At 47.5% G+C, this 17,371-nt stretch overlaps 1 protein-coding gene across 1 annotated transcript in view; it reads right to left on the bottom strand.

Moving 5' to 3' along the window:
* Positions 1-17,371, bottom strand: part of LOC110319762 (short transient receptor potential channel 2) — a 32,088-nt gene that overhangs the window by 6,826 nt on the left and 7,891 nt on the right. Inside the window, exons 4-16 of the mRNA XM_029535687.1 lie at positions 15,631-15,786; positions 13,678-13,856; positions 11,912-11,997; positions 11,550-11,719; positions 9,880-9,955; positions 8,516-8,646; positions 7,945-8,056; positions 7,109-7,148; positions 5,549-6,268; positions 3,342-3,554; positions 2,262-2,426; positions 1,587-1,761; positions 274-539 (exon numbers count right to left, since the gene is read on the bottom strand). Coding sequence (XP_029391547.1) covers positions 274-539; positions 1,587-1,761; positions 2,262-2,426; positions 3,342-3,554; positions 5,549-6,268; positions 7,109-7,148; positions 7,945-8,056; positions 8,516-8,646; positions 9,880-9,955; positions 11,550-11,719; positions 11,912-11,997; positions 13,678-13,856; positions 15,631-15,786 — 2,489 coding nt within the window. The remainder of the gene's footprint in view (positions 1-273; positions 540-1,586; positions 1,762-2,261; positions 2,427-3,341; positions 3,555-5,548; positions 6,269-7,108; positions 7,149-7,944; positions 8,057-8,515; positions 8,647-9,879; positions 9,956-11,549; positions 11,720-11,911; positions 11,998-13,677; positions 13,857-15,630; positions 15,787-17,371) is intronic.

Here is a 17,371-nt window from a genome sequence, read left to right as displayed (position 1 = left end):
CCTGAGTTCAAATCCAAGCAACCACAAGGTGGCTCACAACCATCTGTAATGAGGTCTGTAATGTGTCTGAAGACAGCTACAGTACACTTACATATAGTAATAAATAAATAAATCTTTAAAATGAGAGAGAGAGAGAGAGAGACTGAACACCGGCGTTCATCTCTCACTCCTGACTATGGACACACTAACTAGCTGCCTCTGCACCCACCATGTCTTCCTCACCAGGACGTACTGTGTCTCTTCAAGCAACAAACCCAAACAAACCCTTCCTACCTGAAGCCGCTTTGCTGGGTAGCTGATCACAGCAAAGGGGAAGGTGATGAGGGCAGGCTCCTCACCAGCTGTGGTGAAATAGCGGCAGGTGGTGCTGTCTGAGGCATCACGGCAGTGCATGTAGGCAAGCCCAGCCAGGAGGAGGCGCAGTGCAAAGGATGCCAAGTAGAGGGACAGGATGACCACGTCCAGGAAGTTCCACCAGTCCAGGAGGTAGCTTCGCAAGCCCTCGATCCACACCTCCTTGCATTCAAACCATAGGAAGCCTGGAAGGGGAGAAGAGGGTCTCCAGGGAGGGTCAGGAGAGGAGGAAGCCATGCTCCCTTCCTCCTTCTAGGACACAGCCAGGCTGCAACACAGGGCCTTTGTGGGAGTGGGGAGCTGAAACATTTACTCTATCCAAGTGTAAAGTGACCGTCTGGAAAAATAAGAACCCCTCCTTGTGGTGTGTGTGTGTGTGTGTGTGTGTGTGTGTGTGCATGCATGAATGCATGGGCACTTGCATGTACTGCCATCGCACATGGGTGGAGGTCAGTGGGAGATGGTTCTCTTTCTCCAGCAGGTTCATCTCGGGTACTGAACTCAGGTGGTCAGGCTTGGCAGCAAGTGCTTCTGTTCCCTGAGCCATTGAAACCACTCACCCCTTTGGGACAAGGTCTTGCTATGCAGCCCTGGTTGGCTCTGAGTGTGCTTTTTTTGCTTTAGTTTCCTGAGTGATGGGATTAGAGTTGGGTACCACAGGACCCAGCTCCGTTTTATGATCTTGATTTTAGGGCTGGAGAGATGGCTCAGTGGTTAAGAGCATTGACTGCTCTGATAGAGGTCCCGAGTTCAATTCCTACCAACCACAGGGTGGCTTACAACCATCTGTAATGGGATCCGATGCCCTCTTCTGGTGTGTCTGAAGACAGCTACATTGTACTCATATAAATTAAAAAAATAAATCTTTTAAAATATATCTTTGGGGCTGGTGAGATGGCTCAGTGGTTAAGAACGCCAACTGCTCTTCCAAAGGTCCTGAGTTCAAATCCCAGCAACCACATGGTGGCTCACAACCATCTGTAACGAAATCTGATGCCCTCTTCTGGAGTGTCTGAAGACAGCTTCAGTGTGCTTACATTAAATAAATAAATAAATAAATAAATATTTAAAAAATAAAAAAATAAAAAAAAATAATAAAATATATCTTTATTTTACAGGTGTCTAAATGATAAGCCTGCCCAGTGTGACTAAGTTTTAGTGGGGCCCAGTGCCAGGCCTGGCTATGAGGATCTTGGTAGCTAGCCACAAGTAAAGGGCTCGCTCATACACACCTGTGACCCAGATCATATGTAGTGAAGTCTCCCAGACACTCTGGCTGCGGCCTTTGAAGGTGTTCAGCTGGGTCTCCATGACCAGAGACTCTCCCAGCAGGAAGATAAGGAACCACAGGTAGGAGGCAGAATGCAGCAGGAACTTCAACACAGGGATCTTCAGCAGGCGGCCCAGCTTCAGGGGAGAGGGTAAAGCATGGCTGACAGAGGCCTGCTGCTGCTGGTCCTCACAGCCTGCTAGACTACCTGGCTCCCATGTGAGTCTGCACTTTCAGGATCACCCACTCATCCAGGCATGTACTAAGAATGTAGTATGCATGAGGCCCTCTATTTTCTGTTCTCTCTTTCATAACCATAGGAGGTAAGTGTTTTTCATAACCATGGGAGGTAAGTGTTTTTACTGCATACCCATCTTTTTTTTGGGGGGGGGAGTATCTCACAGGAAAAGTTCATGCTCAACCAAATTGAAAGGTCAGATTGTCACCACCACTATTCTAAACCTGCTTCGCTGGCTCATCCAGTCAGGTGCCCGAGTGGCCCTCTCCACTCTTTCTCTTGCCGCACTCTGGCAGTTTTTGTAATGTCTGTCCCTGCCTCCAATCCACCCCTACACTCCCAGTGGGGAGCTTGCTTCCAAAATACAAACCAAGGTATCCCTCATCTTATTCTTAGTACCCGGGACTTGGGTGCCAGCCAGTAGCCAATGCAGAGGAAGGGCATGGTGAGGAAGATGAGGAAGGCGACAAAGAGCTTCCAGATGGTGGTGCTTCCACGCCAGCCAGCCAGGTTCCCACACCAGATGGAAGACAGAACTTGCTGGCAGATGGGGTGTGCTACAAACTAAGCAGAGATGCGCCATGAGAGGAGATGGCCACCAGGGAGGAAGGTCAAAGGAGCTGGTTGGAGGGAGGTGGAGCCCTACTTCCTGCCACACAGGATGAAGCATCCTTTTGTCCCCATGCCAGCCCACCCAGAAGAGAAGGGCTTTCCTTCCCATGTGCCCATGGGCAAGTGATTCCAGTAGGCCTCAGTATGAATTCCAAGACTCTTCACAACCCGAGTTCTTGAAGTCAGGCAGGAATGGATAGAACTTGGGGTCTTAGTCCCAGAATTCTCAGTGCTCCCTGCCTACCTCAGTAAGTATATGTAATAGAAGTCTGGACAAAGGATCTTGAGGAGGGAAGGGGCATGCAGTATGGGACTCCTGTCATGGGTACCAGGTCAATGAAGATGGCACACAGGAGAGCTTTGGTAACATGCTTTGTGGGTCAGGCTATCTGTATGGGGTTGAGAGTGAAGAGTCGGGGACTGTGGGAGGCTGGACAGAGATTCTGTCTTTACCTTGGCTGTTGGGTAAGGCATCTAATGAGACAGGGAAGAAAAAAAATATCACTAGACAATTAACCCCTTACAGACTGGCTCTACAGAATCAGGTGTTGTAGTCTAACAGCAGAAGTCTGGGCCAAAGTTATTCATTAGGCTAGAGGCAAAGCTAAACCTGTGTGAGACCAGAATGTGGGATCCTGGTGGTGACTAGCTTTCCAAGGACCATTCGTGCTCAGATTGAAGGTAACCAGGAGAAGATGGGAAACCTCCCCTCTTGCTGTTAAGGGCTCATGTGGAAGGTCAGAATCAAGGTCTCAGAATTCCCAAGGATAGAGGAAGTCCCGAGATATGGCTGACTCTGGACATGTCTTAGAGAACACAGGACAAGAGACCAGGGTAAGGGAGGGCAGGCGGTAGGATCCAACCGACCTGTTTCTGATTGTAGTTGACAGCCAGCCGCAGTCTTGCCAGGTTGGGGATGCCCTCCTCAAAGGCCTGACCCAGGCCCTCAGCCTCAGGCTCAGTCTCACTATCCTCGCCCAGGTCATTGAGCACTGCGGTGACCTCACTCTGATTCCGGCACATGCCCAGCAACTCGAAGCCATAGTCCTGGCAGAGAGACTCCAGGGCGATGTACTGAGGCTGTAAGAAAAGTGTTGTGTGTCATCAGACCAACCTGTCCCTGCCCCTCCCCCTCCCCTGAACCGTGGGCCAGGGTCAGCTCTGACATCACCGGGTCTATTCCATTCTCCTGCTACCTCATCGGTCCTGTGTCACCTTCTCTCGCCTGATGTTATCCCCACCGTGTCACTAAGACACTGCAGCCCAAACCAACCACATTTGTCTGCTCCTTGGATTTCCTCTTCTAATTGCTGACTCTTGTCCCACTACAACTCCAACTTCCCATACTTTATTTAAAATTGTTATTATGTGTGATATGTGTGCAGGTACACATACCATAGCACGTATGCACAGGTAGGACAACTTTGTTGAATTGGTTCTCTTTCTACTTTTATTTGGGTCCTGGGGATTGAGATCAGGTGGCCAGACTTGAGCAGCAGCGGCAGCGGCAGCGGCAGTGACAGGAGCAGCTTTCCTTGCCGAGCCACCTCACTGCCCTACCTTCTGCTCATTTTTGATTTCCGCCCTGATATGGAACCAGTACCAGCAGTTTAAGGAGATGCAAAAAAGAGTGCAGAGTTCCTAGCTGCACATTTCCCACCTTATCCTTTTCTACCTGGAGCTTTTTCTCCAGCGAGGCTCTAAATCAGTCTTTAGCACTGTCCCTCAGATAGGAAGCATATTTTTTGTCTTCAGTTTCTCTGCCTGTAAAGTATGGATAAGAATTCCTGCCTTGCCCACTCCACAAGCTGCTGTGAGATGGGAAGTCCTTTGAGCACTGCTCCTTCCTGGTGGGGACCTTTCTATTCTCCTGGCTCTTTGGCCCCATCTTGTCCTAGGCTTTCATAAGACCCTCATAGGTTCCCTACCTAATAGCAGTCCTGAGGATGGAGATGTAGTCTGCCTTGGCACACAGGGAATGCCAAGGGCTCAGTGATGGACAAATGGGAGTGGTGCAATGCCAGGCCTAGACCAGGCACTCCACGTATCTTTGGTCCATCCCAGGTCCTCCTACTTTTTTGGGGGTAGGGTTGTTGAGGTAAGGCCTCATGTATTCCAGGCTGTCCTAAAACTTCCCAAAGATGCTCTTGAGCTCTGATGGTTCTGTCTCTACCACTCAGGTGCTGGATCGCAGGTGTGACGACACAGTGATGGGGATGAAAGTCCAGCCCATGCTCGGGCGCTCTGCCAACTGAGTTGTCTCCAGCCTCATTATGTACCATTCTCTAGGCCTTCCGCTCCACTTCAACCACCTTCGTTGCTCATCGTCTCTAACCAGCCTCTTCCACAGCCAAGCTTAAACACCTCTTCCCCTAAGAATCTTTCCAAAACACAGAAGCTGCAGGTCGCTCTCTTTCTTTTCCTGTTTTCTGTGCTTTGCAAGCCCTGTGAGGACCATTCGCAGAGGCACTGAATAAAGTCTTGGGGACATCTTGTCCCCCTTTTCATGATCACAAGCTTGAGAGCCCCAAACACATGGTGCTCTAGGCGAGCATACACAGGGCATCCCTAAGGGGAGCACTTACTGAATGTCTCATCTAAGTCTGTTCAGCTGCTTTCTATTCCTCTCTCTTTCCCTTAGGTGGATCTAGAGTACCCTAAGTCGATCTAGAGTACCCTAAGGTGGAAGCCATACTCCTCACATAAGTGGCTGTCACTGGAATGAAAGCCTGTTCCTGGATAAAATTGTTGTTCTTAAAACCAAGAGGTTTGCCGGGCAGTGGTGACGCATGCCTTTAATCCCAGCACTTGGGAGGCAGAGGCAGGTGGATTTTTGAGTTCGAGACCAGCCTGGTCTACACAGTGAGTTCCAGGACAGCCAGAGCTACACAGAGAAACCCTGTCTCGGGGGGAAAAAAAAAAAAAAAAAACCAAGAGGCTCCACCCTTGTTTGCAACATTTCCCACTTCTCAAACTTCCAACAACAGCCACCACAAAGCCCAATCCTGTCCCAGTACAACAACAGACACGGGGCACCGAGGGCAGGACAGAGTTTAGAGTGGGGGGTAACAAACCTTAAACTCAGGCTCCTTTCGTGCAAGGCGCCTGAGCTCCCGGCTCAGCTGAAAAGCGGCCAGCATGGCATCCTCACTGGCCAGCGAGAGGTGAGCCCGGCTTGCAATACCTCGGTAGGTGTTGATTCGGGATAGTGAGAACTTGAGCAGGTCGTATCGGCGGGCATTGCTGCACTCGAGGCAGGCACAGGAAACTGGGTGGGGCCGAGCAATAGTGTGGCCCTGGTCCATAAGCAGCTGGGCGATCTCATACAGGTCCTTCTGGCAGGCCAGTGTGAGTGGAGTGACACCAGGGGCAAAGCGGGAGCCATCAATCGATGAGTCAAAGAAGGCTAGAGAGAAAGACTTGGTGTCTACTTTTCGACCTTTCTCCCGCTCCAGCCGAGCTAGCAGGCGACGCACCACCGCTGGCTGGTTTGTGTCCACAGCCACTAGCAGGGCTTCGTGGATCTGCCGGAAGTCGAATTTGACATTGGCCAGCAGAACATCAGTGATGACCTCGTGGCCCAGGCGGATGGCCAGATTGAGGGCTTCCCTCCAGGAGCGGTCCTCAGATTCTTCCACATTCCGAAGAGGACCACCTGGTCCAGCACCCGAGGCATCGGAGCCAGATTCCAGCAGCTGCTGCACGAGACCCAGCTGGCCCTCCTGGATGGCACGCAGGAGTGTGGGGGGGAATTTGAGCTTTTTGTTCACAATCTCAGTCCAGTTGGGCTGTGGCTAGGTGAAGGAGAGAGGAGAGCACTCTGAGTTCCCAAGATTACCTTCTGTAATCAGCTATTATGCCTTCCTCGTCCCAAACACAGATCGGCAACACATACTGTCTTGTTCACCATTTTATTATGTAGGTTCAGGTAGGAAAAGCTAGTGTGGGGAGTGTTTGCTCACTTCCATTCTTATAAAAACCCCACATAGCAGGGCCCAGTGTCAGTTCCCTGAAGAGGTGATCAGAGTAGGTGGTCAGGGCCACACTAGGCACCTAACCAACACACGAGCACACAGAATCCGGCAAGAATCGGATCCCAGCTTGTTGATTTCATCTTCTGATTATCTCCCTGAAGGACAAGTTCAGACATGCACACACAGAGGGTCTTCAAGTTGGGCTTGCCCTAAACCCTTTGTCTATGCAGAGGGATCTAGCAGGACCTTAAGATGTTCCCTTCCACCACACACTCACTCTGCCTTCTACTTTGGGGAGCATCTCTCCTCCTTGGTACAGTTTGATCCTGTTCTTCTACCAGGCCCAGCCCTTTGCTCTGTTTTTCTAGGCCCTGGATCAGGGATCTGGGGGCAATCCTACCACCAGAAGCATCCCATACTTGTCTGGCAGCAGGCTGTCCCTGCATCCCCAGGGACTGGGATGAGGAGGGGAGGGAAGCAGGGGTCTCTTACCGAAAGGGGGTCCATGGCTGCACCCACCTCTGTGGGCAGGGACTGAATGCTTGAACTCCAGCTCTGCCTCTTCCTTGACTGTGCCTAGCATCCTCTTTTATTTCCACCCAAAGCCCCACCCTGCACCCTCCCTTCATCAGGACCAGCTGCTCTCTCCCTGCCTCGTACCTCGGGGATGAGGGGAACGGGTGTTAGTGCCACATGACATCTCCTGGGGAACACGGGAAGCGTGCACAATTCTTCAAAGCAGAATTGGACGACCAGAGCTCCAGGGGAGACACTGGTCCAACTATCTCAAATAGTTAGAATGAGATTTACTCAAACCCTTACAAGCCACACCCAGAATCATCTACTCCTTAGAAAGGAATCTCTCTGGCTCCCGCAAGAACCGTATGAGTAGGAAGAGGAGGGGTTTCCATGTTACTGAAGATCCATTTCACAACCATTATAAGTAAAGTATAAAGTTTCAGAGTCATCTGATTACACCTGAGACAGATGCCCATGACAAACACAGAAGGTCAAGGTTAGATGGAATTCATCACACTCAAGACTCACTCATCTTTATAATTTCCAGCCAATACTTCCCCTCTGAGCCTCAGTTTTCCTTTCAGGAAAATGGGCATTAGGAAACACATTCTAGATAGTGTCCTAAGGCCTTGGAGAGATCATCAATTCTACCAAAGAAGTTCTAAGGGGAAAATATCCTTTGAGAATTGGGTACCATAGTGACAAAGCCTTGACAACAGGATTGGGGAGCAAGCTGGGTCCACAGTGTTCTCAGGCAGGCCTGAGTAATAGCTGGAGGGAAGGGAACCAACCCTCCTTAGCCACCAGAGATCCACTCCCCAGGCTCCAACATAAAGGATCAACAGAACATCACTGCTCAGGCTGGAAACACTTCCCCACACATGCTGGCATGCTCTTCTATTTCTCTTGCCGAGAACTGTAATTCACAGATAGGGCACTGGACCCAGGAAGGCAACGGCGAGCTCTCTGGGGAGGACACCCACAGCACGGACTCCGAAGAAGACAAGGAGGCAGGAGAAGCTGGCTGGGGTGGGGGGCTCTCTCCACAAGTGGCAGCATGCTGGGGAAGAGTCTCAATACTGAAGAAACCTAAGGAGAAAAGGAGACAGTTAAACTGGGCCTGCTCCCAGGCAAGCTGCCATCCCCAGATGCTGAAGGGAGTATCTGCTGCAAGTGCAAGTGCTTGCTGAGAGACACCATCATGTCCGCCAGACATCCATCAGACATGTACTAGGTGCAGAGGGATATGGATGTCCTTACAGAACATTGAATCTACTGGGAAAGGTCAGCTATGAGCATAAAGAACATTGCTGCCAGGGTTGGACAAATCAAAACCGTGTGTGTGTGTGTGTGTGTGTGTGTCTGTGTAAAACAAAACTGATTGGTATGTGTGTACCATATGCATGCACTCACTCATGGAGGCCAGAGAGTGATGTGTATCTTTTTGATTCTCCAACTGACTATTTGAGACAGGGTCTCCTATTGTACTTGGAGCCCACTAATTGTCTAGAATGACACCCATCCCCCATGGTGATTGATGCAGTTCACCTGCACAGATGGGACACTGTCCAGTAGCCTGCACACCACCATCATCACTTTTGGTCTGAGGTCGGTGCTGTCTTTGTCTTGTCCTTCCTCTCCCCCTCCTATTTGGCTGAGAACTCGAGTTGGACAACGATCTGTGGGAAAGAACAGTTTAAGGCCAGCTATCTGGGAGAGACTACAAATGCTGAAGGTATAGAATCCAGACTAGAAGCATAAAGAGGAGAGTGGAAACAGTAACTTGTTTTCCCTCTTGATATGACAGACTTGGAGGAAGGCAGTTAACCTTTGTGCATCTGACAACAGAGCTTCTATCATTGGCCTCAGTCTCTAAAAAGTAATCAATTTTGAAATAGGGTCCCACTATGTAGCCCTGTATGGCCTAGAACTTGCTAGGTGGACCAGGCTTTCCCAGAACTCAAGTTCAGACTGTCTCTGCCCTTCGGCTCCTGGGATTAAAGGTGCATGCCATCATGCCTGGCAGTTTTTCAATTTTAAAATTGAGATATTATACACATACCATAAAATTAGCCTTTGGGGGCTGGAGAGATGGTTCAGGGGTGAGAGCACTGACTGCTCTTCCGAAGGTCCAGAGTTCAAATCCCAGCAACCACATGGTGGCTCACAACCACCCATAATAAGATCTTCTGATGGGTCAGAAGACAGCTACAGTGTATAATAATAAGTCAATCTTAAAAAAAAAAATTTAGCCTTTGGTCCCAGCACTTGGGAGGCAGAGGCAGGCGGATTTCTGAGTGTGAGGCCAGCCTGGTCTACAGAGTGAGTTCCAGGACAGCCAGGACTTTACAGAGAAACCCTGTCTCGAAAAAAAGAAAAAAAAATAATTAGCCTTTGGAAACATGGATTAAAGATACTTCCAGTCTGAGTAACTAAGAGGATTTGTAGGGCATTTTCTTTTTTTTTTTTTTTTTTTTGGTTTTTCGAGACAGGGTTTCTCTGTATAGCTCTGGCTGTCCTGGAACTCACTTTGTAGACCAGGCTGGCCTCGAACTCAGAAATCCACCTGCCTCTGCCTCCCGAGTGCTGGGATTAAAGGCACGCGCCACCATGCCCGGCTCTGTAGGGCGTTTTCTATCAACCCCCACAAAACTCCAAATGCATGTCAGTCCCTCCACATTCGTCTGTCTGTTCCCACAGACACCAGCAACCACTGATTTCAGGCTGGCCTGAAACTTGTTGTGTATCCACTAGTCCAGCAGTCCTAGTAGTCAAACGTGTAAGCTTCCTGAGTGCTAGGATTACAGGCCTGAGCTATAAGATTTGCATTGTGATCACATGCAGTGTGCGTATCTTCTGATGAACGGGAAAGGGCTTAGGAGAGCAGCGGGTTGGGGATGACTGCCGCCTACCTCCTCTGCTCCTGCACTTTCCTCCTCTTCCTTCTGCCCACATCCTTCTTCCTGTTTGGTTCTTCTGCTCTGGGCTCTGCGTTAGAAATGCTCATTAATAATTTCTTGTCCCCCAGACATGGTGGCTCATGCCCGTAAGCCCAGCTCTCAGAGCTGAGGCCAGAAGGCAGCAGGTTTAAGGTCAATTGGGATGAGTGGTGAGATATTTTCTTTTCTTTTCTTTTCTTTTCTTTTCTTTTCTTTTCTTTTCTTTTCTTTTTTTTTTGGTTTTCTCAAAACAGGGTTTCTCTGTATAGCCCTGGCTGTCCTGGAACTCACTTTGTAGACCAGGCTGGCCTCGAACTCAGAAATTCGCCTGCCTCTGCCAAGTGCTGGGATAAAAGGCGTGTGCCACCCACCACGCCCGGCTCAAGACATTTTCTTGAAAGACAAAAATCAAACAGTCTAGCTATTTACTGAAGGCCTCCACACTTTAACTTTTCTTTCGAGATATTCTATCTTCTCTGTCTTAATTCTTTTTCTCATTCAATAAGGAAATACTTATTCCTATAAGGTCTTTCCCTGGATTTTCTGACTGAAATTTTGTCATTCTATGGTCTTTTCCTTCAAAGTACTTATCATAGTTTAGCTTTAGGTTTCCTTGTTTGACACAGACAACATTTCTTTACTAAGACATGAGCACTGTTATTTTATTTATTATAGATATCTCTGGCACCATATGAGGCTAGCATATACAGATATTCATGAAATACCTGTCAAGTGAGTGTTAACAAAAACCAATAGTCACTATTTACTTATTTATTTGAAATTTCAGACACACTTGGTACAGCAGTGAATGTATTTCAAAGGGCTTACATAATCTCAGTACCTTATCAACAGTATACCCCCAAATCCCCAAATGCTTGGTTTCTTTTCAGTCTCCTTTTAAAAAAGTATAGACTTTTACAGCTTCTGAAATGACCCCCATTACCTACTTCCCGTTTGTACTGAGAGCCCCTCGAGTGTAGGTGGTCTTTAGCAAATGGCACAGTATCTGTGAGTAGGTTTCAAAATGCTAGGAGGCACCTTTAACCCAGCACTTGAGAGGAAGAGGCAGGTGGGTCCCTGTGAGTTTTGGGCCAGCTAAGAGCTAAGTGGTGAGTGCTCTTATCTCAAGGGGGTAAAAAAGCTGTGACTTCTGGCTGGCCCTGTCCTTCCCTTGTGTTTGTCACCAATGAAATAGCTGCCACACTCTGAGATGCTGACTCTCCAACCTCCTGGAACGAGCTGGAATAGGCCCTCCCCACAGACATCTCTGATCTTTTGTGATAGGGTCTTGTGCTACTCGAGCTGGCCTGCGGCTCTGTCTGTAGCTGAGAATGATCTTGACTACTGATCCTTCTGCTTCCTCCACTTCCCAAGTGTTGGGCTTGAGGAATTCACCACAGTTGTCTTTCTGAGATGATCACAGAATGCTAATACTGTACTGAGCTATTATTTGGTTTAACCCTTTTCCTACAAACATGAGCAAAGAGAGGCAAAGACAAAGATTCCTGATTCCTAGGCCAGTGTTCTTTTAGCCATTATGTAGGATTTAATTTCTCTTTCCCCTGACAGTTTCCTCTTTCACGTGAAGCCAGTGAGCTAGTCCAGTACGCTGTGGTAGAGTTGGGGAAGAAGGGCAGCCTCACCTGCATTCTCTGCATGGCTGGAACCTGGTTCTCCGCTGTTGTTTGGGCTTACAACACTGGCTGGAGGAGCCTTATGGGCAGCAGAAAGCACCATGCGGGCCGCCCGCCCCAGAGGCCCCGGCTGCAACTGCTTCAACATACCCTTGAGCTCTGAGATTTCCTTGGTGCTCCTGCAGAGAAGTGGTAACTGGTTTCACTCAGAATACAGACATTACTCTTACTTACTTGAACGAAACATAGTTTGCCATTCTGACGTGTTTAGACCTTAAGTGACTAACCAGGGGACCACGGGATGGGTTTTTTGTGCCCATGAACTATATGGCCTTGTCTTTACAGGAGAAATATCAACAGCAGGTACATACGTCTGGGGATCTGGGAAGAATGTCCTCCGGATAGAAGGATTAGTCAGCCAGGGGCTAGGATGGGACTCCAGCACATCTGTAGAGTTCTGAGGAGAAAAATGGAGAAGAATACCCAGATTCACCAGCAGAGGACACTGCTGCCCAGGAATGAACATGATTGTATCCGCGGTGAGCAGTCTATAATACTGTGATTTTTGTATGCTCAGGGTTTTGTCATGATCAGAAGGGCTCTGGGACTAAAAGAATCCACACTATTGGGTAAAACCGGCCTAAGGGGACTGATGGAATATGCAAACTTTTGAGTTTGTCTCTTGTAAACTTTTAAAATATATATCTGTTACTTTATATAAATAAAATGAATTTGTATAGGTGTATATTATCAAAAGAGAAAGACCTTGTCTCAAAAAATATATATATTTTAATTTGGACATTTAAAAAAAACCATTATTCCACCTGGCAATGTGGCTCATGCCTTTAATCCCAGCACTTGGATAGCAGAGGCAGGTGGATTTCTGTGAGTTTGAGGTCAACTTGGTCTATAGCATGAGTTCCAGGACAGCCAGGGCTACACAGAGAAACCCTGCTTTGAAAAACAAACAAACAAACAAACAAACAACCTAAATCACACCAAAACAAAACAAAAACAAAAACATTATTCCAGTGCCAGGCAGTGGTGTCTCACACCTTTAATCTCTGAGTTCAAGGTCAGTCTGGTCTACAGGGACAGCCAGGGCTATAGAGAAACCCTGTCTCAAAACAAAAACTCACGACAAATCCACCTGCTTCTGCCTCCCAAGTGCTCAGATTAAATGGTACAGCCAGGCACACATCTAAAGACGTGGAGGGCTTTTTGCAAAGCAGTGGGGCTGCCTTGGGGCTTTCAAGTGAGAACTCCTTGCAAACCCAGAAATAACATATGAGGTTAAATTGAGATCCAAAAACAGTTTCAGTATAGTTAAAGAACAAATGGCCCAACAGCTTTGTGTAGACTATACTCAAGGCTCACTCACTCACATCTCTGCTCTGTAATAGAAAAGAAAGGAGTTTACTCCACAAAACCAGGGCATTTAGGTCCAAATCAGACTCCAATCTTGCAAACTGCGAAAGGCAGCTCAAATATCCAGAAATGGGCTCAGCCTGAACTCTAGTAGGATTTCTGGTGGTTAGATAAAAGCCAGCATTGTCCAGGGGCTTGTAAAGCCAGTCCCCTCTACCAAAAGGAATTATTTCTCTTGTCACTGGCAGAAAGGACAAATGGCTGCAAGTGGTATGTATTAGCATACCAAGGTACACGCTTGGCCTTTATGCTCCCTCAGTATCAGGTGTACCTGTTACACATTTCACAGTCCACGCCAGCTAGCATCCCGCCCTTCTCCTCTCCTCCCCTAAACTCCATTGAGCTCACAGGCTTCTCTCCCCTTGGCTACTCATTTTCCTTGTAATGCTGCTATTTTTGTTTCAGCTACTCTCTTTTTCTCTCTCCCCCCCCTCCCACTCTCAGATAGCCCTGGCCAGGACCTCTGGAAGAGCAGTCAGTGCTCTTAACTGCCGATCCATCTTTCTAGCCCCCGTTTTGGATTCTTCTGAGTGCCTCTGGCTGCTCTCTTTCTTATATCTACAAGAAAATCCTTCCACTTAACCACACCATACACAGAAAATCTTACATTCTCTTTCTCTCTCTTTACTTTTCTTCAATAAAGTATCAGGTTCTAACTAGGGACCAAAAAGTTAGAGAAAAGTAAATCCTCTCTCCACCATCGACATACCTGGTTAAGCCCAGAGCTCCCAGGGGCTGAGGGATCTACTACAGGGTCAGCCAGAGAGTCCAGAGAGGAACGTACTCGTAGGAAGGCCAGGCCAAAGGACTGATGACGTGTGAAAGGTTGGGAGCAGGTCAATCGAAGTCGATCCCAAGACTCTCCTGAGGCTGGAGTCAGGAAATCATCTGAAGAAAAAAAATCAGAGAAAAAGGAAGGGCTGGAGAGATGGCTCAGTAGTTAAGAGCACTTGTTATTCTTGCAGAGGACCAGAGTTCAGTTCCTAGTACCCATGTCAAGTGGTTTACCTGTAATTCTAGTTCCGGGGAATCCCACACCCTCTTCTGGCCTCCTCAGGTACAAGTACATACACCCACCCCTCCCACATCTACATAGATGTAAGTATTGTAAATAGAAATAAACATTTACAAATGAGAGAAGGGGGAGGGCGGGAAGAAAGCTGGGCATGTGCATCTCAGCCCTTGGGAAGAGAGGCAAAGAGGATCAGGAGTTCAAGGCTAGCCTTGATAGCAAAGCAAGTCTGAGGTCTGCTTAGGCTACATGAGACCCTGGAGAGAGGAAGGAGAGGGGAAGGTGTGTGTGTGTGCCTGTGTGTGTGTATGCAAGCGTGGGCTTGAGCAACAGAGAAGGAGGAGGCAGGAACGGAGACATCAGAAGAAAAGCAAGACAAGTCAAGGGCAACACACGGTAAATGCCAACAAGAGGAAGAATGGAGATCAGCAGTACACGTCCCTTCAGGCTGTGGTGCTCAGGGGAAGGTTTGGAAAACTGGTGAGGCAAGGTCCTTTCAGCCTAGCTCCTTGTCTTCTAGCCACTCCTCCACCACAGTTCCATACCAGTCTCCACCCTCCTGAACATGAGGCTGCAACCTCCCACACACTCCTACCCTCTCTATGCAGCCTCCACAGTATCAAACGCCAATACCACAAACTTAACTTTAAAAAAAAAAAAAAAAAAGATAAAAAACGTTTATTTACTATGTATGCCTGCAGGCCAGAAGAGGGCACCAGATCTCACTATAGATGGCTATGAGTCACTATGTGGTTGCTGGAAATTGAACTCTGGAAGAGCAGACAGTGCTCTTAACCTCTGTACCATCTCTCCAGGAGCCCAAACTTCACATTTTTGATTCTTTTTTTTTTTTTTTTTTTTTTTTTGGTTTTTCGAGACAGGGTTTCTCTGTATAGCCCTGTCTGTCCTGGAACTCACTTTGTAGACCAGGCCGGCCTCGAACTCAGAAATCCGCCTGCCTCTGTCTCTTGAGTGCTGGGATTAAAGGTGTGCGCCACCACGCCCGGTTCACATTTTTGATTCTTAACATAATCCAGTCAGTGTATCGTTCCCTACACCTCAAAAACCTCTCCAAAATCTCACTCTTATTCTACAAGACAAAAAATGTCCAATTTAAACACAGATAAACAGGCTGTATGCCCGAGAGTCCAGGAATCATACCTTATGCATCTGTTACAGTGTCCGGTGAACACAGATTTGCATAAGAAGAATTCAAGAAAAACTATATATTATATAAATATAGCCAGCAAAATTTATTCTATATTTTTTCTGTCATGCTAGAAATTAAACACAACTATTCAAATAAAAACATGTATTGAAATGGGTACAATAGCATATGCCTGCAATTCTAGCACCTGAGAGGCTAGGGCAGGAAGTATTTAAGGCTAGCCTGGGCTGCACAGCAACCAAAACCACGAAACACAATGAATCAGACACCAACGAGTCACAGGTGGTAAATATATAAATCATACTCATCTATACCCCCAACCTTGTCACCAGGCAGAACTCACACAAACGCTAGATTGCCCTGTGCCCCTAACTGATGCAGCTAAGCCCTAGCACAGGACCCCTCCCTCCCACAGTCTATACCCAGCAGCACTAAGCCCTGCCTCCACACTGCATCTGCCTTTCTGCTTTTGCCCTCTTTACCATCTTTAAACATCCGGACCCCTGAGCGGTTCTTCCCCGACTTGGAGTCAGTGAGGGACATTAGCATGGTGGCAGGGAGCAGGGTGACGAAAGGTCTGTCCAAGGGCCAGGAAGAACGACCCACATCAATCTGTAGGAAAGCACAGCCGCAGTTCCCTGAGGACAAAAAGTGGAAGATGGATGAGGATGGCGGAGGATAAGAGTATGGGGTGGGAAGGGACACCCACTCTATAGCAGTCAGAAGCCACAAAGTGCTGGGAGCATTTGGAGTCACACTGGAGCCACCAACTGCAATGGAATGAAACCCCAGACCATTAAGTGATAGTGAAGGGTCCCCATAGCCATGTCAGCCTGAAACCTTCCCTGGGAGGCACTGTTCCCGAGAAGGGAACCACATCTTTCTGTCCCGAGAGCCAAGACAGTGGCCTCTAACCAGTCGTTAGCCTGAAGAATTCTAAAGCTAACTTGTTTGTTTGTTTTTTCTTCTGTTAAGACAGAGACTTTCTATGTAGCCTTGGATGGCCTGGAGTTCACTTATGTAGACCAAGCTGTTCCTCAAACTCACAAGAAGTCTGACTGCTTGTTTCTCAAATGCTTGAATTAAAGTGATGTACCACCATACCTGGCGTCAACTTTTGTGATCTATAAACTCCTATGCACATGTCACTTTCATCCCCCTGACACTGATCTTTAGAAGTGTATAAGGTACTATATATATAATTACATATATGTATATAATGCATATACATTTAATATAATCATATTCATTTATATTAAAAATAAAAATAATATAAATATATTTATATAGTCATTATATTTATATATAATTAATTATACAACTATATAAAACCTATCTATTATATATACATTATATATCACATGGCTTTACCCAGACTGTACAAATGGAAGCTAGGGAGTTCACAGCATAATCCCAGAAGTACCATTCACATTGTACTCTCTTTAGTGGATGTGTATATGTGTGCATGCTGCCAATACATGGAAGCAAGAGGAAGCTTCTGCTGTTCTTCCTCAGGTGCTGTCCATCTGTTTTTAAATTGTTTTATTGTACATGCATGTCTGTGTAACATTTGTGTGCCTAGCGTCCTCAGAGATCAGAAGAGGGAGTCAGATCTCCTGGATCTGAACTTAAAGATGCTTGTTAGTCACCATGAGGGCACTGAGAATTGAACCTATGTCCTCTGGAAGAGCTGCCAGTGCTCTTAACCACTCAGCCATCTCTTCAATACCCTCACCTCGTATTTTAAAGACAATCTTTTACTGGCCTGGAGCTTGCCAAGTTGGCCACTGTGACCAAAGCGAAGTTGGGGTGGAAAGGGTCTATTTGGCTTATACTTTCATATCAATGATCATCACTGAAGGGGTTGGGGATTTAGCTCAGTGGTAGAGTGCTTGCCTGGCAAGCACAAGGCCCTGGGTTTGGTCCTCAGCTCTGAAACAAACAAAAGCCACCCAAGGTAACTGGCATCACTAAAAGCAGTGAGGACAGGAACTCACACAGGGCAGGAGCCTGGAGGCAGGAGCTGGTGCAGAGGCCATGGAAGGTGCTGAATTTCCATTTGCTTAGCTTTGCTTTCTTTTCTTTTCTTTCTTTCTTTCTTTCTTTCTTTCTTTCTTTCTTTCTTTCTTTCTTTCTTTCTTTCTTTCTTTCTTTCTTTCCTTCCTTCCTCGCTTGCTCCCTTCTTCCTCCCTTCTTCCTCTCTTCTTCCTTCCTTCTTCCTTC

Source organism: Mus pahari, chromosome 1 (assembly GCF_900095145.1).
Source record: "Mus pahari chromosome 1, PAHARI_EIJ_v1.1, whole genome shotgun sequence".
Classification (NCBI taxonomy): Eukaryota; Metazoa; Chordata; class Mammalia; order Rodentia; family Muridae; genus Mus; species Mus pahari.
Note: the sequence above shows the minus strand (reverse complement) of the source record. Positions and strands in the feature narration are given on the sequence as shown.